The sequence below is a fragment of the Ammospiza nelsoni genome, chromosome 7 (assembly GCF_027579445.1).
Source record: "Ammospiza nelsoni isolate bAmmNel1 chromosome 7, bAmmNel1.pri, whole genome shotgun sequence".
In the NCBI taxonomy this organism is placed as follows: Eukaryota; Metazoa; Chordata; class Aves; order Passeriformes; family Passerellidae; genus Ammospiza; species Ammospiza nelsoni.
Window position 1 is genome coordinate 1452691 of NC_080639.1, and position 27963 is coordinate 1480653.

General features: G+C 45.2%; 1 protein-coding gene across 3 annotated transcripts in view; it reads right to left on the reverse strand.

Annotated features, from left to right (window-relative positions):
- AGAP1 (ArfGAP with GTPase domain, ankyrin repeat and PH domain 1) overlaps positions 1–27963 on the reverse strand; it is a 322590-nt gene that overhangs the window by 20634 nt on the left and 273993 nt on the right. For all 3 annotated transcript variants that reach the window (XM_059476344.1, XM_059476343.1, XM_059476341.1), the window contains 3 exons: positions 21782–21936; positions 19616–19706; positions 13156–13378 (listed from right to left, as the gene is read on the reverse strand). In XM_059476344.1, the coding sequence (XP_059332327.1) occupies positions 13156–13378; positions 19616–19706; positions 21782–21936 (469 nt within the window). The remainder of the gene's footprint in view (positions 1–13155; positions 13379–19615; positions 19707–21781; positions 21937–27963) is intronic.

Below are 27963 nucleotides of genomic sequence, written 5' to 3' on the forward strand. Positions count from 1 at the left end.
GACTGCACAGCTGAAAAAATACCCAGTCCAAACCAAAATACCTCCTCCCTGCTCCTGCACCCTCCATCCCCCACTCCTGCTCTTAGGAGCACTTTGTTGAACTACAAGATCCCATTTTTCCAGGGAGATCACCTCCAAATGCCTGCCAACCCCTCCATCCCCCTCTAAATCATTAACATTTCATTAACTCCCTTAAGCATCTCCTGCTACTCACTGAATTCTTATCATTCTTATAATATATTCTTATCATTCTTCTCCAAAATTCTCTATTTTGCCAAGTTATGTACCCACCTCAATGCTGCATCGTGTTGGACTGCTGGGAGTCTCATTCCTGTTCCACTGCAGCTGAGTTCTGGCTTAAAGAAAGCTCACATTTTTAAACTGTGGCCTGAAATGCAACCCCTCAAATCCCAAAATGAACCAAGATTTATTTCCATGCTTCTCAAACTGCTGTCCAATGTACTCTTGCACAAAAACTACATGATCCAGGAAATATTGAATTTTCATTTTTTTAAAGCAGTGAAACCAATTTTCCTGAGTGTTAAGTGCACTATATTCACATACAAAATAGTATTTCATATTTTGTGTATTTTATTTATATTTTTTCATTAGATATAAAAATATTATATTATATTTATATTTCTACATTATCTTGAATTTATCAAGGATATTATCCATATGCTTGATAAATCCTTGATAAATATGAAATATATGCCCGACCATATGATATTTACCTGATGATTATGTTTCTCCAAAGGGAATCCCCTTTGTGTGGACCAGAGTCTTCTCCTGAAACAAATTTGTGCCTTCTCCTGCCCCAGACCTGAACACTCCTGTGGGTATTGGCACCTACTTGGCCATCAAACCCTCCTCACCAGGGCACACCAGTACAAAAAAATTTATAATTCCACAAAAAAAACAACAGCCCAGTATTTAATTGTGAACACACAAGTCCTGCTCTGCTTTGCCATTTCTTTCTGAAAATGCGGGGAATCACCAAACCAGCTCATTTTTATGTAATTCATCACTCCTGGCTGACAACACAATTTTTGGGGTGCCCTGAGAGCCTTCCCTGTAAGCTGGGCTGGTTCCTGCATGTCCCATTATTGGTGTGGCTGTAAAAAATGCAAACCAAACCTCTGCCCCCAGGATGCCAAATGCACTTTGCCCTCACAAAACACCACATTTGATGGTGGAGGCTATTTTCCTTCTACTTCTGAGGCATCCCATTCTCCCCTGCCTCTCATTCCACATCTTAACACACACACATTGGTGTCAAATGAGCTGTGTGACTCCACAAAAATGCAAATGTGGCAACAAAGACCAGCTAAAAATCAGCTTTGGACATGTATGAAGGCCAGGAGTCCCAAAACTCCGTCAGAAAAGCCATCCTCATATCTCATTTTACTTGGAGCATTCCCACCATGCATCCTGCACATCCCTAAGCCTTGTCTGCTCCTCACACCTCCCAAACACCCCTTGTAAAACACACCATGACTTAAAAAAAACCCATTTAAAATGTTAGTGACTGATTTTTAACAAAAAAACCTCTGCATTTCAAAGGGTCCTGCAGCTGCTGAGTTTATCCAACCTCCAAAGGAATTTTGTGTGATGGTGTCCACAGCTGGAAGCAGAGCTGGGAGCACCAACACCAACTCAAACTGGAGTTCCACCACTCAAAATTGCAATTGCAGCAGCATTTCAAATAATATTTACTTTAAACACTATTTTAAATAATAATATAATTTTAAAGAATAATTTAACTTTGACCACAAGTCCAAACAAGTAATGCTGATTATTTTCTGTGGTTGATTCTTTATTTTTCACCTTTTTGCCTGAATGCAACAGGTGAACCCAAGCAAACTCAGGAATCCATTTAGGACTGGTGTGAGCTGTGAGAGGACAAGTGGCCTAAGCAGATCTGGTCTGGAAAGGCTCAGCCAGGAGCACACACACGTCACCAGCAAAGGATTAAAGCTGCAAATTTTGGCTTCTTGAGATGAACAAATGAAAAAGTCAACTTCTGAATATCATCTTTTCATAAGAGAGCCCTCAGTTTCAGCACACAGTGACACAATCCTGCTCTTTCCACTTGCAGAGGAGCCTCAGAAGCACTCCTGGGCTTGTGATTTAATTCAGCTTCCCAAGCCTGGCTGCTGCTGCACAGACCAGTGAAAATAAAATCAAAACATCCATTTGGAAATTGTGACCCGGATGAAACCAGACAAATGTAAATCTTTCGGAGGAAAAGCCAAGTTAGCAGGAAGATTTCTAGGCCATGACATAATCATCTGTGCAGTATGAAGGCTTTTTGAAGCTGGGCCCATGCACACCTTTGAGATGCACCAATTACCAGGACACGGCTTCTCCTCCCTCGCTCCCCAAATTCTCACACAAAAACTGCCTCAGCCACAGGACTTTGCTCTGTCTGCACAATCTGCTTAATAGGCACAGGCAGGGATTTCATCTCCCTCTAATTCCTCACCTGTGCTCCCCTCAGCACTTTCATTACTCCAGAGCTGCTCTGGTTTCTTCTGGTCACTCATTTCTGCTGGGGCTTTGCTGCTGCCCCCCACTCCAGCACCCACACATGGAAAAATGCAGCTGGAAGAGCACGATCCCAGATGAACAGAGAATATTTGAGAGCTGTGGGGAACCTGCATTTGGGCTGCTGTGTATATCAAGTTTCAGTCCAGTCAAAAGCCAGCACCATCTTTTCACTGCTGCCCTTTTCATTTAGTTATCTTACTGAAGTCTTATCTCCCCAGTCCCTTGCCATAGGCTACCAGCTTCCTGCAGAGCCAGAAACAAAGCTCAGTCTTAAACAAAGGGGGGAAAAAAGGGAAAAAAGCACAAAAGAAAGTTGGTCACAGTTACTGTTAGGGAGCCCTGCGGGTTCTGTAGGCAGGACCAAAGCGAGGGGATGCTGCTGCCTCTGTACCTCGTGTCACCGGCCAGCAAAGCCACCAGGAGCACACACAGGCACTGCCTGCCTTCAAAGCATCCCACCACTGCCTTCAGCCACGCTCTGCTGGCCCAGGAGCTGGAAGAGATCCATCCAAATGGCTGGAAGAGGCAGAAAGCACAGGGGGAACACAGCCACCATCACCGGTGACAGCCGCCGAGAGCTCGTGTCACAGCCCCCCTGTGCCATCCCACCCATGAAAAACAGGATCCTGGGGAGCACCTCCCACCCTCCCTCTCCTCAGATTTACCCACAACCAGCTCATGTACGTCTTTAGCAGCAGAAAACACAGAAAGAGCAGAAGGAATTTACACAGCAAAGCTTCCCCAGCACAAACCAGGACTGAACTGGCTTCAGCTCAGAAAGGAATTTGAATTCTGTTTGGTTCAACTGTGCACAGAGGCAGATGGGAGCTCAGGGCAGGAGGAATGAAAGGAACAGGTTAAGCCTCAACCACACAGAAAAGCTGCAAATAAAAAGAAAATATTTTGCATAAGATTTCTTTCTAACAGAATGGGTATTTTCCAATCTGCTGCGTGTTTCCCTAAATACTTGACTCACAGCACATCCCAAAAAACTCACAGGTGAGCCTTTGCATCTGACCTGGGCACCCCATAATAGCTGATGCTTGGCATTGGGCATTTTTTAAATCAATGGCTCTATTATTATTACTACATGTTTTTTATTAACATGTTTTAAAACTTAATGGCTCTATTATTATATGTTTTTATTAACATGTTTTTTAACTCAATGGCTTTGCTATTATTACTTGTTTTTTATTAACGTGTTTTTAAATTATTACATGTTTTTTATTATTAAATGTTTTACTATTATTACAAGTTTCAGCCTTACAAACAGCTGAATTTCCAGAACAAACAAGTGTCCAGTGATTTTCCTTTAAGAAGTAACTGATGAAAAAAAACCTTTGCCCAATGCTTCAGACAGCAAACTTCATTTTCCAGTTGCTTTTAGCTTGCCATATTTAAGATGAAACTCCCCATATGTGTTCCTCAGGTACTGTGGAGTAGCAGATATGTGCATCCACACATGTGCTGTGCAATTTAATTCCAGTGTCAATGATGCCAAGGAATTTTCTGAGGAAAAACTAACCCACAGTGGTTTCCATCTGATTCCTTTTCAGTGACCTTGGCCATAGCCTGATCTAAGCCATGTTTCCCCTCAAGTTATAAATGCACCATCCATTTTTCCCCATCCGAAATTAAAATTTTGTTCTAATTAGCCTCTTTCATTCCTCTATTGTAGTTCCACACTGGCCTGAGCCGTTTCTAATAAACACAGTGATGTGGTTTTCTCTCTGTTAGTGAGCTCTGAGTTGATCTTTTCAAGTGGCTTTTTGGCCAAGCTGATGTCAAGTCCACTGAAAACACATTGGTCTTCAAACCTCTCTAGTCTGGTAGGTGTTTGGGAGAGAACTAACACAAAAAGAGAAATAATCAGTCTGAATCTAAACAGAAAATTAATCTCAAAGCCAAGATCCTACACAGTTTTGAGACCTTCAGGACAGGCACTCACCCACCCACCAGATGGGTTCTTATTCCAGCAAACAAAAAACCAAACCAAAAACCAAAGCAAAAACTATTTTCTATTGCTGATTATATCAACTTACAGACACTCTTTTCCCCAGAAAATCCCCCTTGTTTGAGTCCTGAACTCAAATCCTAGATTTCTCCAAGTTTAACAGCTCATTAGCTTCTTTTTTCTGGGGAATTCCAGCTTAACTTGGTATTTTTAAGCACGGCAGGCAAATCCACAAAGAATGAGAATCCAAATTTGTCAAGGATTTCACCAGAACAAAGGAACCTGGAGCTGAGTGTTGCTCCAAGCCCTGTCCAGGCTGGTCTTGGACACTCCCAGGGACTCAGTGAAGTGGTACTGGTGCTATTTAGACTGAAAAGAAGAACAGCACTGTGGCTCTTTCATAAATGCTTTCCTAACCTGCAGAAGGAGACGGCAGCACTTCTTTTTCGGGTTTCTCTTTCCCCACCACCACCAAGGAGGAAAATAACAATGGTAATAATTATTGCAAACCAGGCTCCTGTTTACCCAGAGGCTGAGCTTTTATCAGAGGCAGCCTTGCACACAGGAAAGGTGCAGCTGAGCCAGGGAGCATTTCATCTAAAGCACTCATTAACTTGGACAAGCAGGGTCGAGGGTGTTGTGGTTGTTTTGTTTTGATTTTTAATCATCCAGGCATCTCCCAGGCTGCCGTACAGGCACCGGTGTTGCACCGGATCAGCTCCTGGGTGACAAGGGCTGCCAAGCAGCTGCAAGGACAATAAAACACAGTATTACTACTACTGCTACCACCTTTCATCTTTGGAGTATTGTATCTGAGCTTCCAAGGCCTCCAAAGGGCTGAAGTCTGAGCAGCAGCCACCCAAGCTGATGTTCACTCACCTCACTCAGCTCTTCCTGTCAGAGGCATTTCCTGCAAGCTACTGCTGAGTGACAATTTCATTTTTTTTGCTTCAATTTCATTGCAAACCAGCCCAATGTGGAAGCACACGAAGGGCTCACTCCTCCAGCTGTATCCCAGAGTTTCCTGGCAGCACTGAATCAGTCTCTTTATTTATGTCTGCGTTTGAGGACGCGATGCCGCCGCAACCAATAATTTATCCATTTTCCTCATTATCCCCGTGAAATATCTGCTGTCCAAAACACAGCTAATAGAACTGCAACTCGCTGAGTGCTGCTCAGTGGAGTTCAGCCACCAGGAGTGAGTTTTCACTGATCCCCAGGTCCAAGCTGGAAACCTTAAGCCAAACCTTAAGGCAAACCTTAAGCCCAAGCTGCAGTCCCGGAGCAGCTGTTGGGCCGGCAGCAGCCCAGCTGTCTAAACTTTATTGGCAGCAAATGTCATCCTTGCACACAGGAGCTGCCTGCCTGGCAGAGCCAAAGGCACATCTTGGGCTATCACATCCCATCACGTTCCCCTCCAGACGAGATGTGAAAACCGGAATGGGAAACGTCAACAGAGTCCGGAGCGGGGCACGGCCGCTGACAAGCACAGCACGCCGTGACAGAGATGGGCTTGGAGTTGCAATTAGTGGCACTGTCATTTTCGGGCCCTCCTGCCAATTAATTAAGCCTGTCAAATGGAAAAACAGCGGCATTCACATGATAATTTATATCGGGAGAGACTGGCCCGGCTTTGCCGCTGCCGCCGCCAACAAAATCCCCTCCGAGCGCTTCAGGAAAAAAAAAAAAAAAAAAAAAAAAAAAAAAAAAAAAATATATATATATATATATATATATATATATATATATATATATATATATAAAGAAGTGGAAAGGGGAGGGGGGGGGATAGAAAGAAAGAAAGTTAAACTGTCCTTGTTATAATTGTTAACTCTGATCGCTCAAGTAGAAGACGGGCTGATTAAAACTCCAAACGAGCCCCCAGCTCGCTTAAATCTCCGAGTCCGGAATGATAGAATCAGAGGAGTTTATTCATACCATTAAGCCCCAGAGAACTTAATTGAAAGAAGAGCATAGCCTGGACCTTGACAAGCGGGAGGTCACAGTAATTGCTGCCGGACATATTTAACATTAAGATAATCAGGCCATTAATTACCCTTTGGATCATTAAATCAGCCAGTTGCAAAATGAAATTTCTGCCTCTATTACTCACTTGAGAGACCACAGGGGTGGCTTTTAATTTATCAGTGAGCTTGAGATACAAAGGACCAGGCTTGGGGAGGAAGGAAAAGGGGGAGAAAGGAGGGGGTTTGCTTCAGCAGAGGCAGGAATATCAATCCGCCATGCTTGGTGATCGTGGCAAATTAACTAGGTAAGATAACCTCAGCTTCTAAAGGCAGAAGCTGGGGGTATGTAAATAGATGAGGGCAGACAGGGAGATCAGAGCCTGCACACCACTTAGCAGGATAATAAAGGAAATCATCCTTGATTATCAGTGCTAATTTGGACACTGCCGGTAGCTTGTTATGCGTGTTCTGAGTAGCATTTAATTAATTCAATTGCTTGTTAATGAGGGAAGTGACATGTGGGGAGCAGATGCCACCCAACTGCAGATGGGTTCTGGTCAGCCCTTCACAATAAAATCTTTTTTTTTTCCTTTCCTTCTTCTTTCTTTTTTTTTTTTTTTTTTTTTTTTTTTTTTAATTTATTTTAAAAAATCCCCTTCCCCCAGCCCTGGAACTGGAAAGGTGTCAGGCGTGGAGGAGCACTGAAAAGGCACAAAACACTGACCTCATCAGGCCAAGATCTGCCACGGAGCCAGAGCTGATAATCAGGGCTGGAGAGGTACCTGTGCTCCCCCAGAGGCCCCGTCCATTCCCTGTGCCAGGAATCAGGAGCAGCAGCAGCACAAACTGCTGGCCAAAAGGAGCAGAGGCTGAGCAGGACGGGAACACAGCAGCCCTACAAGAGCCAGGATGCACAGAGGGATCTGAGGTGCTCCATTTCCCTGGGTTCACTCTTCATCTGTGATGAAGGATTCATTATTTTTACCAAGAAAAGGACGAATATTTGCATGGAAGGTATGGGTTTTTATTTTCCATTTGGTATTTTTCATCCAAGTCACTCCCAGTGACCAGCTCAGCATCACGGCCGCTCTCCTGGCAGCAGCACAAGCCAGGCTTTGGCGCAGCTCTGTAAAACTCAGCTCAGTGCAGTGCAGCTGCAGAATGCTGTCCCTGACACCATTAGAGTGAGTTCATTATGAGCAAGGATCAAAGTGGATCTTCCCTGGGAAGGTGAGAGTCCATTCCCAGCTCTGCCAGCTCCCAGCTCGGCCAGTGCTGGATTTTCCTGTAGCCCTTGGTACCCAGGATAAACAGAGAGTGCTGGGCAAACAGAGCTGAGCACAACTGCTGCTCCAAGCCCCAGTTACAGAGCTTAAAACTGTGCCTGGACTTTTGCAATCCATTCATCCCTCAGTTCAAAACCAGAGTTTTAGCAGAGTTGGACATTCCACCTGCTTGTGAATACTCTCAAGGAGATGCTGGAATGGCAGAGCCCTGTCAGTGTGCAGCCAATGCAGATATCTGGCATTGTCTGAGCAGCAGAACAACATCCCAGTGTGGCTGGGATGGTGCCTGGATATGAGCCTGCTTTCCCCCAGCTTGCCTGGCAAGCTCCAGCTGGTGGAGGTGGCACATCCATCCCAACAGACCCAGGGAGACAGAGATGGAGCTCAACTGCTGCTTGTGCTCCAAGCCCCAGTTACAGAGCTTAAAACTGTGCCTGGACTTTTGCAATCCATTCATCCCTCAGTTCAAAACCAGAGTTTTAGCAGAGTTGCACATTCCACCTGCTTGTGAATACTCTCAAGGAGATGCTGGGATGGTGGAGCCCTGTCAGTGTGCAGCCAGTGCAGCAGAACAACATCCCAGTGTGGCTGGGATGGTGCCTGGACATGAGCCTGCCTTCCCCCAGCTTGCCGGGCAAGCTCCAGCTGGTGGAGGTGGCACATCCATCCCAACACTCCCAGAGAGATGGAGCTCAGGGAAGGAGGGTGAGGGAGCACATAAACAGCCATCTCCTGGAGGGGCAGAGGGATGGGGGCAGCTTGTCTCCTCTGGAAAAGGCCAACACCACCTTGAGAAGTCAAATGAGTCTGCAAACCAGAAGCAACACGAGCACGAGGACAAAGCAAAACAAGTGAGCTGTGTCCAGAAAAAGCCAAATATCTGGTAGGGGATGGACACCCCAGTGCAACAGGCAAAGAATTCCCTATTGGGAAGTTGGCTTCCCCACATCTCAACATTCCTCCACAGAGCTGCTGAGCCCCACAGGGCTCCTCCAGCGCTGCAGCACTCCAAAGCAGCCCTGTGAGAGTGTGCTCAAACAGTATCAATAGCAATTAGAGGGAAAATCCTGATCCCATCCCCAGCCCCAGTTAATTGTTGCAACATTGATTTACTCTAATTTGACTTCTCACTCCAAATTAAAGCCGCATTACCCAAGGAGGGACTGCAGGCAGGCTCCCCCTGCTCGCCCCCTCCCCTCTGAGACAATAAATTTCATATTGAATACACTTGGAAAAAAACCTGGCAGTTGTTGCAGGATCCATACCCAAAGATCTTTTTTTTTCCCTCTTTTTCTTTTTTTTCTTGCTGGGAGTAATTAAAAGATGCTTTTCTTGACTAATGATGCCCCTGTTTAGGAATGGGAAGTCGATACTCCTTCAGCAGCAGTCAGCTCCAATTTGTCACAGGCCTCCCCAAGTTGGAGCTGTGTTCTGGGGCTGCTGGTAATTGCTGGAACCAATTACTGACCTAATCAGGGACCCACAGACACCACAGCTCGGGCCAGCTGCTCCCTGCTCCCTCTCACACTCCAGTGTTTGGCTTTTCCACCATTTCCCCAACTTTCTGTGCTCAGCAGAGCTCGTGTTTGTTCCTCCTTCCTCCCAAAACCCCAGGAACGCCCTGAGCCCTGCCTCAGCCACTTCCTTGGGATCCTAGCACACCTGTGCTCCCAAAGCCTTCAGGTCAGTGCCAGAGGCCATCCTGGGTGCTGCTTTTCACTGACAGGGGCACTGAACACCCTGGACATCTGCCTGAAGAATCACAGGATGGTCTGGGTTGGAATGGGCCCTAAATCCCATCTCATCCCACCCCTGTCATGGGACACCTTCCTCTAGACCAGGCTGCTTGCCTCTCCAGCTGGATATGAGCTGGAAAATGTCAATATCAGAGGATACAGCTGGGCAATATTCCTGCTCAGTGCAGGAGGGATAATGCCTTTTGCTGAAGGCTTTGATTTTACACGCCCTCCCATCTCAGAACCCTTCTGGCTTTCAAAGGAAGTGTCCAGGTTGATCTTTTCCCATGATTTGCTTGGATGAAGAATATGAAGTGCATTTGAGAGGGCCAGAAAAGGACAGCAGCATTTCACATGGTTTAATCACAGAATCTCCTGAGCTGGAAGGGACCCACAGGGATCATGGATCCAACCCCTGGCCCTGCACAGACACCCCAACAATCCCACCCTGGGCATTCCTGGGAGAGTTGTCCAAACCCTCCTGGAGCTCTGGCATTCCCTGGGCAGCGCCCAGCACCCTCTGGGGGAAGAACCTTCCCCTAAAATCCAACCTAAACATCCCCTAACACAGCTCCTGCCATTCCCTGGGTTCTGTCCCTGTCACATTGCAGCTGTCCCTTATGAGGGAGGCGCAGGCCATGATAAGCTCTTGAATTTGGTATCTTATTTGTGAGTGTGCAAAATGACTGAAGGGAAGCTGTAGTCACAGATCTGCCTTCAGAAATACTGGTGACATTTTCCTGGTTAGGATTCCTTCATTATGCCATGACCTGGAGCAGCCATGTGGCGATTCCTCCTGTCAAAAACCATCTCCAGGAATCCCTCCATCCTTTCCTCCACTCCACAGAAACACACAGGATGCCACTGCCAGCACACAGTGATCAGTGCCAGTCTCTCCCAGGCTGAAGGGACTCCTTTGAAAGCCACATCAGGACTTTCAGGTTCCTTTTAGTCCAGCCTGTGAACACTCCTTGAGCCTCCCAGCTCAAGAATTCAGTATTTGTGGAGCAGCTCATTACTTCTTTATTTTTTGGTGTCCCTAGAAATCTGCGGGTTTCCATTGATGGCTTTATACACAACATGAACAGGTGAACCCCACCTGATCCTCTCTGAAAGTGTCTGTTGAGGGCCCATCACAGAATCAGAATCCCAGAATGGTTTGGGCTGGAAGGGACCTTCAGGACCATCCAGTGCCACCCCTGCCATGGCAGGGACACCTTCCACTGTCCCAGGGTGTTCCAGCCTGTCCTTGGGCACTGCCAGGGACAGCTGCTCTGGGCACCCTGTGCCAGCGCCTGCCCACCCTCTCAGGGAACAATTCCCAATTCCCAGTGTCCCATCCAGCCCTGCCCTCTGGCAGTGGGAGCCATTCCCTGTGTCCTGTCCCTCCATGCCTTGTCCCCACTCCCTCTCCAACTCTCCTGGAGGTGCCTCTTCCCCCTTCAGTCCCTTCACAACAACAAAAGGAAGATTTATTTAACCCTCCTTTCAGGGCCATTTCACCTGCTTCCCATAGAATTCCTCATGCAAAACTCCAAGCAGCAGTGGGAACATGGGGAGCAGAGCCTCTGCCTGAAGAACTTGAATTTATTTTCTCACCACAGCTTGGAGAAAGGATTGTGATGCTGGCAGAGCCCAAAGAGAAGCACAAAAGCAGGCACACACTTGGAAAAAGCAGAACTCTCTTGTATTTATGTAAAAAATTGCATTTCAGTCCCTGCTGCAAAGAGCAGAGGAATGGGAGCAGCAAAGCAAGACTTCAATTGCTTTGTGGGAGAATTTCCACATCATCCTAATTCTGCTTTTTCTAGCACCTCTTCTATCACAGAAGCATGAACCTGGACACAGAGCTAGAAAATCCTATCTATAAAATGAATCTTTTTGTCCAAAAATGTTGCAGTGCAGTGATATCAGTGGCAATCAGAATCAGCTGAATATAACCATGAAGATGCACAGAAACAAAGTGGGAGAATTAAAATAAGCCCTGTGTATGAAATACTAAGAGAAAAACAGTTGATTTTCTAGAAGTAAAATTCAATCCTGAGCGAATTATTAATTGAAATGGATGGTGCTCTTTTCATCACAGTCACATGGATTTTAGATTTTTCCTGATGATTATTATATGACTACTGAAATAAAGTGATTTTTCTTTTTTTTTAATAGCATTTCAATTGAGTGCAAGCATTTTCCTTTCAGCTGTTTAGAACCGCTCACTCAGCAGTAAGGAGCAACATATCTTTGTGAGGTGCAAGAATATAAAATCTCTGTACTGAAGTGATAGCAACGACTCAAAGTTCATTTCAATCTACCTGATGAAATCATTGTGCCCAATAATACACAGGTAAAGAGCAGCCACCCCATTTCTGCCTGAACAAAACCTCTCTTTGGGGCTCCCTGAGCACTTTTAGATGCACAGCCATTCATCTAAGCAGCCTGATTAATGCAGTGGCTTCATTCTCGAAGATGAACCAAAGGTGGCACCACAAATTCATTTTTCAGGGCTAACGAAATAATGCAAGAAGGAACAGTTGACTTTTCTACACTCAACAGCACAAACCCAGCCCTCTGCTGCAGGAGCTGGCCCAGGCACAGTGATCCTTCCACCTGGTCCAAAACTGGAATAAGTATTCTCAAAACATCTGTCTTTGACACTGATCGGATTAATTCAGCAGAAAACCCCCCAGTTTTAGGTAGGACAGCACCTCACAGGAAGATTTTCACTGTGTGGAGCTATGAGGGGCAGGTGAAGAGCTGTTCTCAAAGGAGACACCCCCCAGCAGCTCATGGTTTCACATAAATCACACACAAAGAAAGTCAACAGGTCCATGGCTGTCACCATCATATTTTCTGGAAAAATCCCTTCCCCAGGATTTCCCAGTCCTGGGAAGCTGAGAAGCCTCAGAGAAAATGAAAACAATATTTCTCATTTGCTTCTCTTGTGTTTGCTGCTTTGGAATGTGGTTTGGAGATTGTTTATCCAACAGGTGAATTGTTTTAACTTAATGACCAATCCCCATCAGGCTGTGTCAGGACTCTAGAGAGTCACAGGTTTTTCATTATTTTGTTAAGCCTTCTGTCTGCATCCTTTAGTACAGTTTTAGTATAGCATTCTTTAATATAATATAATATCATAAAATAATAAATCAGCCTTCTAAGAACATGGAGTCAAATTCATCTTTCCTTCCTGCCATGGGAGACCCTGAAAAATACCACACATGGCCAGCAGGACTTGGAACACCCCTGAGCAGGACCAAGGACCTGACAGCCCTGACACTCTGAAGGGAGATTGTTAATGACACACTGACAGGCCAAAAGGCAGGAACTTGGTGGCCAACTGAGACAAAGGAGCCCATGACAGGACAATTTGGATGGAGGAAGAAGCAGGTGGGAGGTTCCCATCTCCCACTGAACACAAAACTGCAGAGCTGCTGAGCAAACCTTCACAAGAGCGAGAAATCAACGAGGTCACTCAACTTTTGCCACCTCCCGCTTTGGCACACGTTCACCCTGGGCACATAGGGAGGTTACAAACAATGTGAGGTTATAAACAAGGAGAGGTTATACACAATGTGAGGTTATAAACCATGACTTTCCCACAAGGGAGAACTCCGAAGTGGCGGCGGCATTGCGCGCCGGGTGAGGTGCGGCGAGCACGAACCCACCTGGTGGAGTCTGGGGAAGGCTTCACGTGGCCTTGGCTGTTCTCCTCCCACACACTGTTGGCCAGCTCGTTGCCAATGGCTGACATGACCTTGATGAGCTCGATGGGCCAGTCGTCCAGGTCCAGGGAGCGCACGCGGGACAGGTGCGTGCCGAGGTTGCGGTGGATACCTGAGCATTCGATGCAGATGAGGGCCCCCAGGTTGAGGCTGGCCCAGTCGGGGTCTGCAGGGCAAGGACACAGCAGTTAGGGCAAGGGAACACCCCACAGGACTTCCCAGCTGTGGTTGTGCATGAAGGTTTTGGTTCTGGAGGTGTTTTGTCCTAAAGAGCAGCTGGGAGGCCATCCAGGGTCAGTGGGGATGCCAACCCTTCAAGGGGTACAGAAAAATGAAATGTGGTGTCTCAAAGGATGCATCACTCCACCTCCAGCCAAAAAACCCCAATGAATTAGAGGGGAAAGGAGAAACAGAGGCAATATAACCATGGGGGTGGGTAAAAGGAGAAAAAACCAGAGCCTAGAAACAATTATCTCCTGCTAACTCCATCAAGCTATGTGTGGCTCTTCCATCTGACTCTTCTTACATCTCCAGCACCAGGGAGATAATAAACACCAAGGTGGAAATGTCCCAATTGGAATGTGCCTGGTCCCAGGGCATAAGCCAGAAGGATTGCACCCACCCAAAACAACCCCACACAGGGTGACACTGGGACAAACCTGGCACAGGATGGGAAATCCCATTTCCCAACATGGTTCAAAGCTCTTTTGCCACTGTCCTCTGTGATTCAAATCTAGATGTGTATGGATTGCCTCCTCTCCAATAAACATTCATCCTAACAAGTGCAACTGAAGACACATGAAAGGAATTCTGGTTGGTTTTTCCTAACCCCCTGCTGTCAGATCTCTTTTTCGTGCCTCACTCTGTGCATCCCAAAGAACAACCCCAAATGCCATGCAGGAAAAGGGGGATAAATTAAGAGGGCAGGCAATTCTGGTTCCTATCTAAGCAATATTTGGACCTGACAGAAAATGAATTTCCAGTGTTTCCTTCTGCTGTGAAAAATTCATCCAAAGACTTGTCTCCACTTGGTGTAACCCACAACTGAAAAGCTATTTCTGGCAGACAAAATATGTGGAAACAAAACATTTTCTGGTTCTTTCCCATGTCATGTTTGGACAAAAAATAGGAAAGGAAAGCTCATAATTTTAATTGTGAAGTCCCACATTTCACTGAAGGCATTGACTGACATTTTTCAACAAGTCCATTGATATGTAAAAATGCAACCAAGAAGAAAAATTCCCCATCTTATTCCACTTGAGCAGAAAAGCACATCTTTTGTTTCAAAGTTCCTGTCCATAGCAAGTCCTACGTTATACATAATTTAATATCCACATTATAAATATACAACATTTCAGATCTCCAAAAAATCAGGTGAGACAAAACTCCTGCCATGCTTCCCAAGCTTTTGGTACAACAACCACAACAAACTCTTTCAATTCCATAATTCTTCATATACCCCCACTGTTGTTTTGCCAGTCAGGGAACCAGTGGTGTACCAGAAACACACTAAAAACCCCTCAAAATCTCAATTTGTTGGTATAAATTTGAAGACAGCAAGTAATAATTTGAAATTTGCAAACTGTGACTCGGATGAGACCCCTGACCTGCAAAGGCCAGGGTTATCCTCACAAAAATCCAAAGTGCAATGAGCTCCAAGAGGCATGAACTCGGAATGAAGCAGGAGAATGGAATACCAACTCACATTATTCCAATTATTCTGACAGAACTGGAGTTAAGGACCTGACCTCCCTCCCAAACACCTCTCTACTTGATGCACGTGTAGAGCATCTCGTACTGAAAAAATTCTTTAAACACAGAATGGTTTGGGTTGGAAGAGCCTCTCAGTTGCCAGCACTGCTGGGATTGAAGGAGTCCCCCAAAAAAACAACAACCAGGAGGTTCCATGAAATTCTAGCAAGATATTATTTTCAATTTCAACAATCTGACAACACAGAGCTGGGTGGGAAAGTGGCAAACAAGGCAAGGCAAGGGCTGAGCTCATTACAGAAATAAAAATTGTTATCACCAATGCACACCACAAGTTACAGCTTTCCACCTGTAACTATTCAAGGTTGGTTTTTTTTTTTTTTACTTAAAAGATGATACAAACCCAGCTCCCTTTTCCTGCTGGTGGTGAGAGTAGCTCTGAATTGGAGGATGTTGACAAACATGGGGCAGGTGTGGCCATCAAGGTTTGACAGCAAAAAGAAGAAAAAGCCCACTCAGTGCAGTTAGAGGTGCTTTACTTAGAATTGGTCAAACAAAATATGAGCTTTTTAGCTCCACTGAATACAACCAGATTACAATTTTCAGCTGTTCATAGCCTCAAAAACGCTCAGCTCACTCCTTCCCTGAAAATTCTTCCCCACTCTCACTCTCACCTCAATCAGCTTCACCATCTGGAGGTGAACACTCTCTTAGGAGAATAACCCCTCACCACTCCTTCATCCCTTTGGATTCTGATGAAAGGCTGAACCTTCCTGAGGTCAGCAGCTGTGAGATATCCCTGGGCTGAGCAGCAGGAATTGCTGGAAGGAGGAGCAGAAGGGCCAGGGAAAGAAGAAGCAGGGGTGAAGGCATCTCCAGTTGCTGCTGAAGGGGGAGAAAAGTTTGCAACTCTCCTATTCTTTTTTTTTTCCTATTCTTTATGAAAAACCAAATTTTGTGATGGGAAGGACAAGATTGTCCAAATTATTATTATCTCAGTGTTTGGCTTTCAAATACAAAATACAGCAGAGTATGTGATCAGACTCCTGGAATGGAAAACTCATGATGAGAATCCATGTTTTTAAACCCTCCCTGTTGTTTTCTACAACAGCAAAGACCTGATGTTCCATGTTCTCCAGGTATCTTGGAAGAGGTGACTGCTATTTATCCTCTGCTGAGCCCAAATCCAGAATTCAGCAGGGTTTGCCTGAACTACTGGATCACCCTGGGTGGCTTTTCCAGAGTCAGTACCAGGACTCTGCTGCTTTGGGAAAAGGCAGCACCAGCTTCCTTTTGAAACATTAAATCAGATCCTGGGCACAAACTTCAGCTCCTAAAGAGTATTTTGCCTCTTTTCTTGCTCTGATATAGGAATGTTGGCAGGAGAATATGGAATAACTTTAGCTGGAGGCTGCCAAAGGGCCGGGATGCTGGTGGCACACAGCTGCTGGATCAGCATCCAACAAGGCAGAATTCCCTGGTGAAACAAAGTGCTCAAAAGGCAAAAGCTCCAGAAAGAGGGAGAATGAGACTTCTGAAGTGGAAGATTGATGGCTCCTGAATAGAGCTGAGGGATGGCAACATCTCACACTCCTGTTTTCCCATACATCTGGCTCTGTGGAGATGCAAACAACGTGAGGCTTCCACGGAGTGCTGGGGTTTGTGATGTTAAATGCTCTGGCCTGCCCAGGCCAGGCAGCAAGGGAGGCAAGGGAATAAAGCAAAGCCCTGCAGAACTGAGGTTCACCTCCTCTCTGTGTGTGTTTACACTTTAAGATCCACAGCTTTGGAAATATCTCACATTTTTCCGAAGGAACGACAGCGGCCTTAAAATCAGGAAGGTCAAACAGCAAGAGGAGTCAAAGAGAGCATAAATCACCAGTGAGAATACAAACAGGTCCAGCTGACATTCCAAAATCATCCCCCATAAAAGCCACATGACAGAGTGTTGCCAGAATGGGCTGTCCCACTCTGCCCTCTCCCAGCAACGAGCTCCTGGCACATCCCTGCTGCTGGCACCAGGCACCGGGGCCAGCTTGACCCATGAGCAATCTGGCTGAGAACCAGATTGGCTGGGGGGAAAAAAAACCCAAAAAGGGTAAAAAAATATGCTGTTTTCTTGTACAAGTGTTTTCTTGATGAAGCATCCATCCTGGCTGCATAAATCCTGGGATATGTGCATGGCTGGGGAGAGAAACACCAGCCTTGGGGACAGTCTGGGTACGGCTGAGGTGGATCAGAAGGATGTTGTGGAAATTGTCTGCACTGAAGGGATTGCATCTTATGGATATATAATATAACATCCCATAAATAAATAAATAAATAAATACAAATAAAATAAAATATGTTTGTATATTTTATAAATAAGTATCTAGTTAGCAAGGCTAGCAGTGTGGAGTCTGGGTAGAGCTGAGGTGGATCAGAAGGATGTTGTAGAAGTTGTCTGCACTGAAGGGATTGTATCTTATAGATACATAATATAACCTCCCATAAATAGATATAAAAATATAATTGTACATTTTATAAATAAATATCTAGTTAGCAAGGCTAGAAGTGTGGAGCCTGGGTAGGGCTGAGCTGGATCAGAACAATGGTGTGGGTGTGAAAGTTGTCTGCACTGAAGGGATTGCATCTTACAGATACATAATATAGCCTCCCATAAATATATATATATATATATAATATGTTTGTATATTTTATATGTAAATATGCAGTTAGCAAGGCTAGGAGTGTGGAGTGTGGGTAGGGCTGAGGTGGATCAGAAGGATGTTGGGTGTGAAAGCTGTCTGCACTGAAGGGATTGCATCTTATGGATATATAACCTCCCATTAAAAAAAATATATATATTCATGTATTTTATAAATAAATATCTAGTTATCAAGGCTAGGAAAATGCCACCCCCAGTAGAGCAGGACCCAGCACCACTCCCCCCATGGGCTGCTCAGAGGCAGCAGTAAGTACTTTAAATGAGCTAAATATCCATGAATGAGCTAAATATCCATGCAGGTCACTTCCAGACCCCCTCCTCACCCACAGCACACACCCTTCCTGCCTTCCTCCTGAGCTGCATCAGAGCTCTGGGGGAAATCTCAATGGCTGCCAGGTCACTATGAAAGCACACCAATAAATAAGACTTGCTTTGGGCTCCAGGTGCTAAAACACCACCCAAACCAAGCTTTTCCCTGGTTTAGCTCGTGCTGGATCACTTAGAGTGAAATCAGGGACCAAATTATTGGTGCAAAAGCACCTGCACTTGTGTACAAATGTTCTTTTTACACTGGGGGGTCAGAGTGGCTGAGACCAGGAGTCAGAATCCCGAGCAGCCAATCTTTAAAAATAAAAATCACACCTGAAGAAAAGTAAGCGAATATTTTTCCATTTTAAGCATGTGTCAAAAATGCAAGGAAAGTTCTGACTTCCAAATATCAAAGAAATAAAAATGCACAAGTTCTCAGTCCTTTAGCTCCTACAACTAATTGCTTTAGAGCAGGAGAACTTCCTTTCTGTGGCTTTGTTGCAAACCCCTGGAACTAAAGAGCACCAGAATAATGGCCTCAGTCAGGGTTAGTGAGGTGAAGCACAGCTCAAAGTATTCCTGAGAACACTCTTCTGAACACTAAGCATATGTTTCAAAAAAAAAAAAAAAAAAAAGGGGGAAAGAAACACAAAGGGGAAGAAAGAAAAAAAATCCAAAATCAGTTTTCTAGTATCCAGATATAATGAGCAATGACTTTGGTTTCTTCTGACAAGCAAGCCTGAAAAACCAAACCAAAAAAGCAGCAATCAAGCTCTACCTCTTTGAAAATATTACCATGGCACGTGTGCTCTCACCACACAAAAGAGGGGGGAAATGGAAGGGACTGGTGTCAAACAGCAAACTTTCTGCCTTTTCTTTGAAGCAAGTACAGAAATGCTGACATTCAACGTGAAACAACGAGGGGGAAAAATCAGGATGCACTTGACGTGGCAGATATTGAGCATAAATTAAGTTCAAACAAGTCTGGTTAAGCAAATCCTTCAGGAAGCAGAGATGGGCAAACAAGGGAGGGGATGCCACAGCAGGGAGCTGGGGAAACCCAGGGCACTGGGAATATTTCTCTGTGTGCTCTGACCCCCAGGGGAGCACTGACTTTGACCCTCATTCATGAAGAAAGTTTCCAAAGATAGGAAGATAGACTAGATAGACTATTATCCACAAAAAATGTGAAACAGATTGTAGAGAGCAGTGTAGGTCTGTCACTTGGTGAGAAATTGAGGTTTTGGGATTTTTAGTGTGTAGTGGATGGAAGCAAGATGGAGGGCACAGGGTGTCATCCTGGGTTTCGTCTTCATGCTTCTTCTTCCTTCTTCTCCATGGGTTTGGGCGGCATTTTAGGATCAGTTATTGGGTTAAAAGGGAAAATCTAAGTGTAAATTCCTAATTGGATAGTTTAGCTTCAAAAGACCTTGTAACAAGAGACTGTTGGCCATTTTGTGCCTTCTGATGAAAAGCTGCTGAACTCATGGTTATGAGTTTTACTGATAAGAAATAATAAACACTTGAGTCCAAACAGGAATTACTGTCTCGAGTGCCTTCAGTCCAGACCCAGAGAAACAGAGAGCTGGTATCCCCCCCGGGAGGCAGGGCTGGGTGTTGCCAGGGCCTGGTGGCCAAGGGGAAGGGGTCAGAGGTGCAGTCAGGTGCTGTACTCACTCTGTGCCTCGCAGTCCACGCAGTGGGAGTTGCCTCTGATGTTCCTGATGGACTGCAGGGCCATGGCCTCGTTCTGGCTGGTCAGGCGCGACTGCGGGGAGCCAGAGACACCAGTGAGCAGCAGGAACCCAAAATAACCCCCACGACACCACTGTCAGCTGAACGAGCAGCCAACCCCACAGCCCAGACCAAGGTCAAATTAATACAGTCAAGGAACCTCAAGTTTTGATTTGCCCCTCAAGGAACAGTGCTCCTTTGGCACCTCCCAGACTTTTGGGGTCTCCAGCCTGGATTCTAACAGAGGGAAATGGAGCTTGGGAATGAACCCTGCTCTTCCCAAGAGCAGCAGCCACACTGTAGGCTTGCTTCTTGAGATAAATGAGACAAGAATATTATTTTACAAGATCAATTTCTTTTATTGATGTGCGTGCTTGTGCTAATGAAGACTAAGGGACGCTCTGCAGAAGAGGCTGGAACTTTTTATCATCCAAAGGTCAGATTTCAGCCAGTGGCTCCCCTTTAAATGCTCCCCATGATGACCTGCCCATGACCTCTGCTGGGGGAGACTCTCCTGATGTACAGGCAGATTGGCTCTAGCCAACTGGCTTAGGCTGGAAATGCAAGATGTGCCTGGGGGTGTGAATTCTATTCTGTATCTGTTAGAGCTGGGGCAGTTCTCTTCTCTTCATTGGGCAGTTTTCTTTATCTCTCCCACAAACCAGTTCTCCCTCGGGGAAATATCTTGTGTTCGTGGGCCATTGAGTGTCACTGCATGACTGATAGAATTACATCCTCCCACTGGGAGAAGCTGTGCCCACGGGGAGGAGCCAAGCATTCCTTCCTGGATATAATCTGACAGTTGGAACACCACAGCACCTTTCCCACTGGATTCCCAGAGGAAGACCAGACCAATCTACACCACCACTGGATCTTGAGAGGAAAACTCCACCCTTCTACAGGATCACTGCTTCAGCAGAACCACACCTGTCTCTGCAGGAGGGCTGCAGTCACCCTTTAATGGGACTGCTACCAGCAACCTGACACACAGGGAGTCGGGCCATATTCTCACTCTGTCACGGTTGTTTTGTATTACTGCTTTGGTTTGGGTTTTTTTTTTCCTTCCCTAATAAAGAACTGTTATCCCTGCTCACATATCTTTGCCTGAGAGCCCCTTAATTTCAAACCTATAACAGTTTGGAGGCAGGGGGTTCACATTTTCCATTTCAGGGGAGGTTCTGCCTTCCTTAGCAGACACCTGGCTTTCCAAACCAAGACACCAAGTAGGACTTGTGGATGTCCACCTGGAGACACAACTGCCATGAGACACCTGCTAAACCTGTCCACCCAACTGCTCTTTGCTGTTCCAGCCAGTTCTTCTGACATGCTTTGGGAACGCAGTGAGAAAAACCTCTCTGAGCCATTGCCCAGCCACTCTCTATCCTTTTGTATTCATCTTTTTAGGTAGGTGACAATGTACAAACTTCCCCTTCTGTGCTCTTAATAACACATTCATTTCAGAGTGTGTGAACCCATGCTAAGCAAGAAACATGTAAGCTGTGATTTTCCTCCATCTCAGGAATATATGTCGGAAAAAACCCATTTTTAAACACAAAATGGGAAGTAAATTGTGTTATGATGATGGTAATTACTGGTGTTTGATCCAGTCTGTCACACCAGGGCAATGAAGGCAGGCATTCATTTAAAAATGAGTCTCCCATGCAGTATAAAATCATGAAAGACAACTGTTAGGAGGGTAATATTAAAGGATCTACAGTTCTGGACTGAAATGATCAACAATCATTGGCCATTTCTGTCCCTCAATCACCACTCAGCACCTTGCTCTCTCCTCTGAAGTGTTTACAGACAATTGCCCTCAAGACACACAAGTTCTCCCAAAATGAGCGTTGGCTGAAGACTTCTCAGATTTTAAACATTTGTTTTGACAGGAAAGGTGAGCAGATTCCTTCTGTCACCAGAGGAAAGCACTCCAAGGGGGAAAGCTGCTCCTCCCAGGCCACATTGCTCCCTCAGAGAGCTCTGACCATGCTCAGCTGTGGGGGGAGCACACACAGCTCGAGGGGTAAGGGCTTAAAATCCAGAATTTGCTGTCATCCTAATGCTCCCCTGACCCATGGCTTATTGCCAACACTGCTCTGTGCCCCATACCTTGTTCTTGCTGCTCTCACAGGACTGTAAACTGGCCAGGATCTGGCTCTCTATGGCTTGGACCCACGCGTCCCTCTCTTCGTAGGTGGTTGCTTCAAAGTGCCAAGTCTGGCCCGTGAGAGAGACAATGATAAACTCAAAGTTCTCTTCTTGCTCTGGAAAAAAAAAAAAAAAAAGAAAAAAAAAAGAAAAAAAAAAAAAGAAAAAAAAATAAATGCAATAGGAAGAAAAGATTAAGTTAAGGACAGTGAAAAGAATCTTGGCTGGTAAGAACTTGTGTTACTCAATGGTTTTAAGCTGAAGGAGGGTAGATTTGGATGAGATACTGGGGAGAAATTCTCCCCTGTGAGGGTGGGCAGGCCCTGGCACAGGGTGCCCAGAGCAGCTGTGGCTGCCCCTGGATCCCTGGCAGTGGCCAAGGCCAGCTTAGACGGGGTTTGGATCAACCTGGGACAGTGGAAGGTGTCCCTGCCCATAGCAGGGGTGGCACTGGATAATTTTGAAGGTCCCTTCCAATCCAAACCGTTCTGGGATTGTGCAAATCCTGTAAGTGCAGGTCTGGACCCTGCCCTGCACAGTGCACCAGGAAACAACCAGGATCCACTCTTTTCTGTCCAAATGCTGTGCAGGTAAAGCAGTGGTTTAGGTAAATACTCAGTGCCTGTGTTTGTGAGCTTGGAATCGAGTCTGTGCCTTAATCAAACATAAAGTGGCCAACAAGCATCATTCAGATTTAAACCTGAGGTGCTAAAAGCTGCATAATGTAAAAATCAAAGGGTACCACAAAATAAAAGATGAATGGACCACAAAGAGCTGACAATACAGAAAATGTAACAATTTACCCTCCTCTTTCAAGCAGTTTTTACAAGCACAGATATATTAAAGCAGATGTGGACATTTTCTCCTCTACAGCATAAATACTGGGATAATAATAATAATTACTGGGCTATAATACAGGATTAAAATCAGTTCAACCTATTCAACATCCACATCTGACATGGGAGATGAGAAAATGATCTGAGAAGCCAGGAGAGAGGGTCAGTGAAATATCCTTAGGGCTGCTGGAGGAGCAGCACATGGAAATACCAGCAGCACTGAAATAAATGGACACACACTCCACCTACACATGGGACACCAATGCCAAATTAAAAAAAAATCAAGGAATCTGAAACAGAGTAAAGTGCAATTGGGGCAGGCTGGCATGAAGCATGAAAGGAAAAGAATAATAGAGCACAAAATTCTGGTGAACATCAGCCCTAACGAGCTTCAGAAAGAACATTTTGTCTGATAATGACTGATTATATATTCAGTGCCATGGCACTACTGTGTTCCCTCATCATCCATAAACATGCAAAGATCAGGGACAGCAGATTTGAGGACAGCACTGCTGGCAGCTGTGTTCCCAAACTGGGGACAAGGGCTTTTCTTGGATAAGCTCCATGTCATGCTGTAAGGATGCCTCAAAGGCAGCAGGAGGTGACTTGTCACCTCCAGGTGGGGATAACACAGAGCTGAATGTCATCTGCAGGTGCAGGGGAGGTACCTGAGGGTCCAGTTAATTTACTGAAAAACGGTGCATGGGGTAAGTGGGAAAAGAAATCATGGAATGTCCAGAGTTGGAAGGGATCCAGAAGGATCAGACCCCCAACAATCTCACCCTGTCCATCCCTGGGAGTGTTTTCCAAACACTCCTGGAGCTCTGGCAGCCTTGGGGCTGTGCCCATTCCCTGGGGAGCCTGGGCAGTGCCAGCACCCTCTGGGGAAAGAACCTTTTCCTAAAATCCAACCTAAACCCCCCTGGCACAGCTCCATGTCATTCACCTGGCTCAAAGATGAATGATGCCCAGCTACAAGTGTTCCACTTTAGCAACACACTGTTCCAGACAAACAGGTAGAGACATTACCCAAAATGCCATGAATTAATCATGGCCAAAGCCTCGTTTATCAAGCAGAGCTTTCAGGGTTTCCTGAGGAAGATCCAAGAGGAACTACTCCACAAAAAATGAAGTCACATTCAGCCCTGTGCACAACACAGGAGGAGAACACAAGACTTAAGGTCTCTGCAGCACCACTGACTCCTCTGATCTCCTCTTTAATGATGCTGATCACACACATGGAGCTGGTTTGCCCAGGAGAAGTAAGCCCAGGTGAGCTGCTGCACCTTTTCAGGTGGGGCTGGAAGGACATTTTGAGATCCAGAGAAGAAAACAGAGCTGGGAAGGGTCTGGAGCCCCAGGAGGGGCTGAGGGAGCTGGGAAGGGGCTCAGCCTGGAGCAAAGGAGGCTCAGGGGGCCCTTGTGGCTCTGCACAGCTCCTGACAGGAGGGGACAGCCAGGGTGGACAGGGACAGGAGCAGAGGGAACGGCCTCAGGCTGGGCCAGGGCAGGCTCAGGGTGGGCACAGTAGGAATTTCTGCATGGAAAGGGGGGTCAGGGATTGGAACTGACCAGGGAGGTTTGGAGTCTTTAAAAAATTTGTAAATGTGACACTTGGGGACATGGATTAGTGGTGAACATGGCAGTGCTGGATTAACTGCTGCACTTGATGATCTTGTAGGTCTTTTCTAACCTTAATAATTCGATGATTCTATATCCACTGAAGCTTCAGAATTACTCCCCAAAAAGCTGTGCTGGTTGAAGGCATCCTCCTTAATTTTTTCTGCTTAATCACACCAGTATTTTATTTCCCCCCCCCCAAGCTCAACTGTGAAACAAAGCAGCAGAGCCTGCTCTACATCAGCCCCAGGGCAATTCCTTTAGAAGACAAGGAACAAACCTGTTCCTGTATGTCCTCAAGCACAGCACACAGGAACAGGAAAATCCAGGCAGGAGGATGAAGTTGTTCACTTTTTACTCTTCAGCCAAATTATAGCTTGTGCTATTTAAATCCCTGTGAGCCCAATCACAAAATTTTATTAAACAGTTTTCCATGTTTAACAGTTATTCATGGAAAGGTCCACTATAATAGTATTTTAGCACCATCAACCTGTCGAAATCAACCTGCCCAATTACTCCAAACTACATTAATAACACCGGATATTACACTAATTGTGTCCAGTTTCTATGCAGACGAGGTCCCACGGGGCTAATTTTGCATCCTCAGGGGCAAGCAACTCAGCCATCAGCCTGATTTCACCAGGAATCCCTCCTCATTACACAAGTCCAGGCTGTCAAACTTTTTTTTTTTTTTAAAAGAAAAAAAGGTTAATGGGCCAATCAGTCATCAATTATTTCCTGGAAGGGCAGCAGAGGAAGGGTTAAAGTGTGAAGAACCAGCTGCCACTGACTTCCATTTGGAAGTTATTATCAACAGGAGATGTCTAAAATGCTGTTGTTGTTTGTTTTGCCTTTTTTTTTTTTTTGAAGAGAGAAAGGTGGCTGGGATGGGAAATGAGCCAAAACTGTGAGATTGTGATGATATGGAGGGAAAAGCACAAGGGAGTTTTTCTTTTAGTGGAAGCCCACATGGAATCAGTGAATTTTAGGGTGCCCAGATGTGGCTGCTCCATCCTTGGAAATGTTCCAGGCCAGGCTGGACAGGGCTTGGAGCAGCCTGGGATGGTGGGAGGTGTCCCTGCTCATGGCAGGGGTGGAATGGGATGGGCTTTAAGGTCCCTTCCAAATCAAATCATTCTGGCGTTCCAGGGACACTTCTCACCATCATCTTTTCACACCCAAGTTCACAATTTATTTTCCTCTGCCAAAAAACCAGACACTGCCACAGCCCACCCACTTCTGGAGAACAGAGAGATACAATTTCTCAGCAGCAATGGATTGTGGAAGGAAAAACAAATGTGCAGGGCATGGCCCCCCTGCCTTCCCCATGCCATGTGTTTGTGATGTGGGACTGGGATCAGGCTGAGAAACCCACACTGAAAATTACCACAGGATACAATTAGTCCATAACTTGTTCCAGAGAGCTCCATTTTTAGTCTGTGAAATGCAGGGAAAACACATGTCCAGGAGCACTCACACCTCCTGGTGTCTCAGGAGTGGCTCTGAATAATGTGCACAAATCACTTGGTCTCCATTCCCACTCCCCTCCTATTTTACTCTCACTACTAAGAACTGCATAAATAACACCTTGCACCAGTGAGGGCACAATTCCAAGTCCCAAAATCCTACAAGATCAGGCTGGGAGGGACCTCAAGGATCACCTGGTCCAACCTTTCAGCAAGGCAAGGGCTCCTTTCTGCTGTGCAGGAATCACACGCATCCTGAAAGCTGCCCTTAGAATAAACACATACAAAGGTATATCTAAGAGGCATTTATGAGTATTTTGCCAGAATAAGACTGGATTTTCTGGCTTCCAGGCCCACCAGGCTGTGCATTTGTATCTCTGCCCAGCACAGCTGTCTGACAGCAGAGCATGCTGGTGCTGCTGCTAATTAACAGCAGCTCATCATGCACATCTGGAGGGTGGTGCCACTCACACAGGAAACACTTCCCAGCAAGAAGAAGTCAAGTGCAGCACCAGAAGCCCTCGAGGGGGTGTTTCAAATGCTCCTGAAGCACCTTCAAGAGCTGAGGTTGCAGCCTGAATCCCAGCCAAGCCTGCCTCGAGTAACACCCAGACCTATTTCAGCTCCTTTTTCATCTCTCCTGAAAATCTCTTCTGCTCAAGCACCACAACCCTTCATCCTTTCAAAAGGAGGAGAGGGAAGAACTGCTGGGGTGCCCTGGGAAGCAACATGAGTTGTTTACAAGCACAGTTTGTTGACAACAATTGTGTTATTTATGTCCCACGTGTGTTGGGTCAGTCACCTTTGCCACTCAGTGAGAATCACCCCCCTCACTTGGCAGATAAGTATGTTTATTAGCAGCCTCAATTAAGGAAATATTTGTGCCATGTCCCACTGGGCATGGCTATGCTAATACTTCTCTCCTCTTTCCAAACCCAGTGTCTAAATCTAATTAGTTTTGAAAATCAACCCCATCAGGACAAGGCAGCTCTGCTGTCGCTTGCCCACAGCTCTTGGTAAAGGTTGTGTTCCACTGGAAGAGTTTTATTCTGGTTTATAGCACATTTCTCTGAGTGGTGGGGAAAGGCTGAAGGCACTGAAGCCCTCTGCCTCTTGGGCTCGATGTTTTATTTGGGTGCCAGGACAACCCAAGTTGAAAAGTTTTTAAAAATTCAGCTTAGACAGAAAAACTAAAAAAAAAACAAAAATCCAGGTTAGATGTAACTTCCTGCATGGCAGCAACAGCATGACTTTAAAACCAAAGGTAGCCTGGGACTGCCAAGTATGAGTACCCAAACAAAAAAGTTTTCCCTCAGTGCCCAGCAAATCCAACCAAAATCATGCAACAGTAAGGAGGGGGAAAATCAGGATTTAATATCTTTATCCATGCAGAGTACAGGTTTTTAGTTCCTTGAAGATAATCCTTCCTGCTGTGCTGCAAAATCATAGAACAACAGAATGGTTTGAGCTGGAAGGGACCATAAAGCTCATCCAGCTCCACCCTCTGTCATGGGACACATTCCACTATCCCAGGATGCTTCAAGCCCTGTCCAACCTGGCCTGAAATCTGTTGGTACAGGAGAAATTATTCTGTATTTTAATGATACTACAGAAATTATTCTGTATTTTAATAATAATAATAATGCACTCATGATAACAGGTGCAAGGTACCCTTAAAACCAGAGTGGGATTTGTTTGAATTAGAACTCACTGCTATTTATATACTATATAAATATTATATACTCACTGCTATTTATATAATACACTATTATATACTGTATACTATTATATACTATTATATATTCACTGCTATTTATATACTATATAAATATTATATACTCACTGCTATTTATACTCACTGCTATTTATATAATATACTATTATATAGTGTATACTAGTATATAATGCTATACACTCACTGCTATTTATATAGTATCATATAGTGATACTAGTATATAATACTATATACTCACTGCTATTTATATACTGTATAAATATTATATACTCACTGCTATTTATATAATATGCTATTACATACTGTATACTAATATATAATATTATATACTCACTGCTATTTATATAATATGCTATTATATACTGTATACTAGTATATATTATATACTGACTGCTATTTACATACTATGTAAATATTATACACTCACTGCTATTTATATAATATACTATTATATGCTGTATACTAGAATATGATATTATATACTCA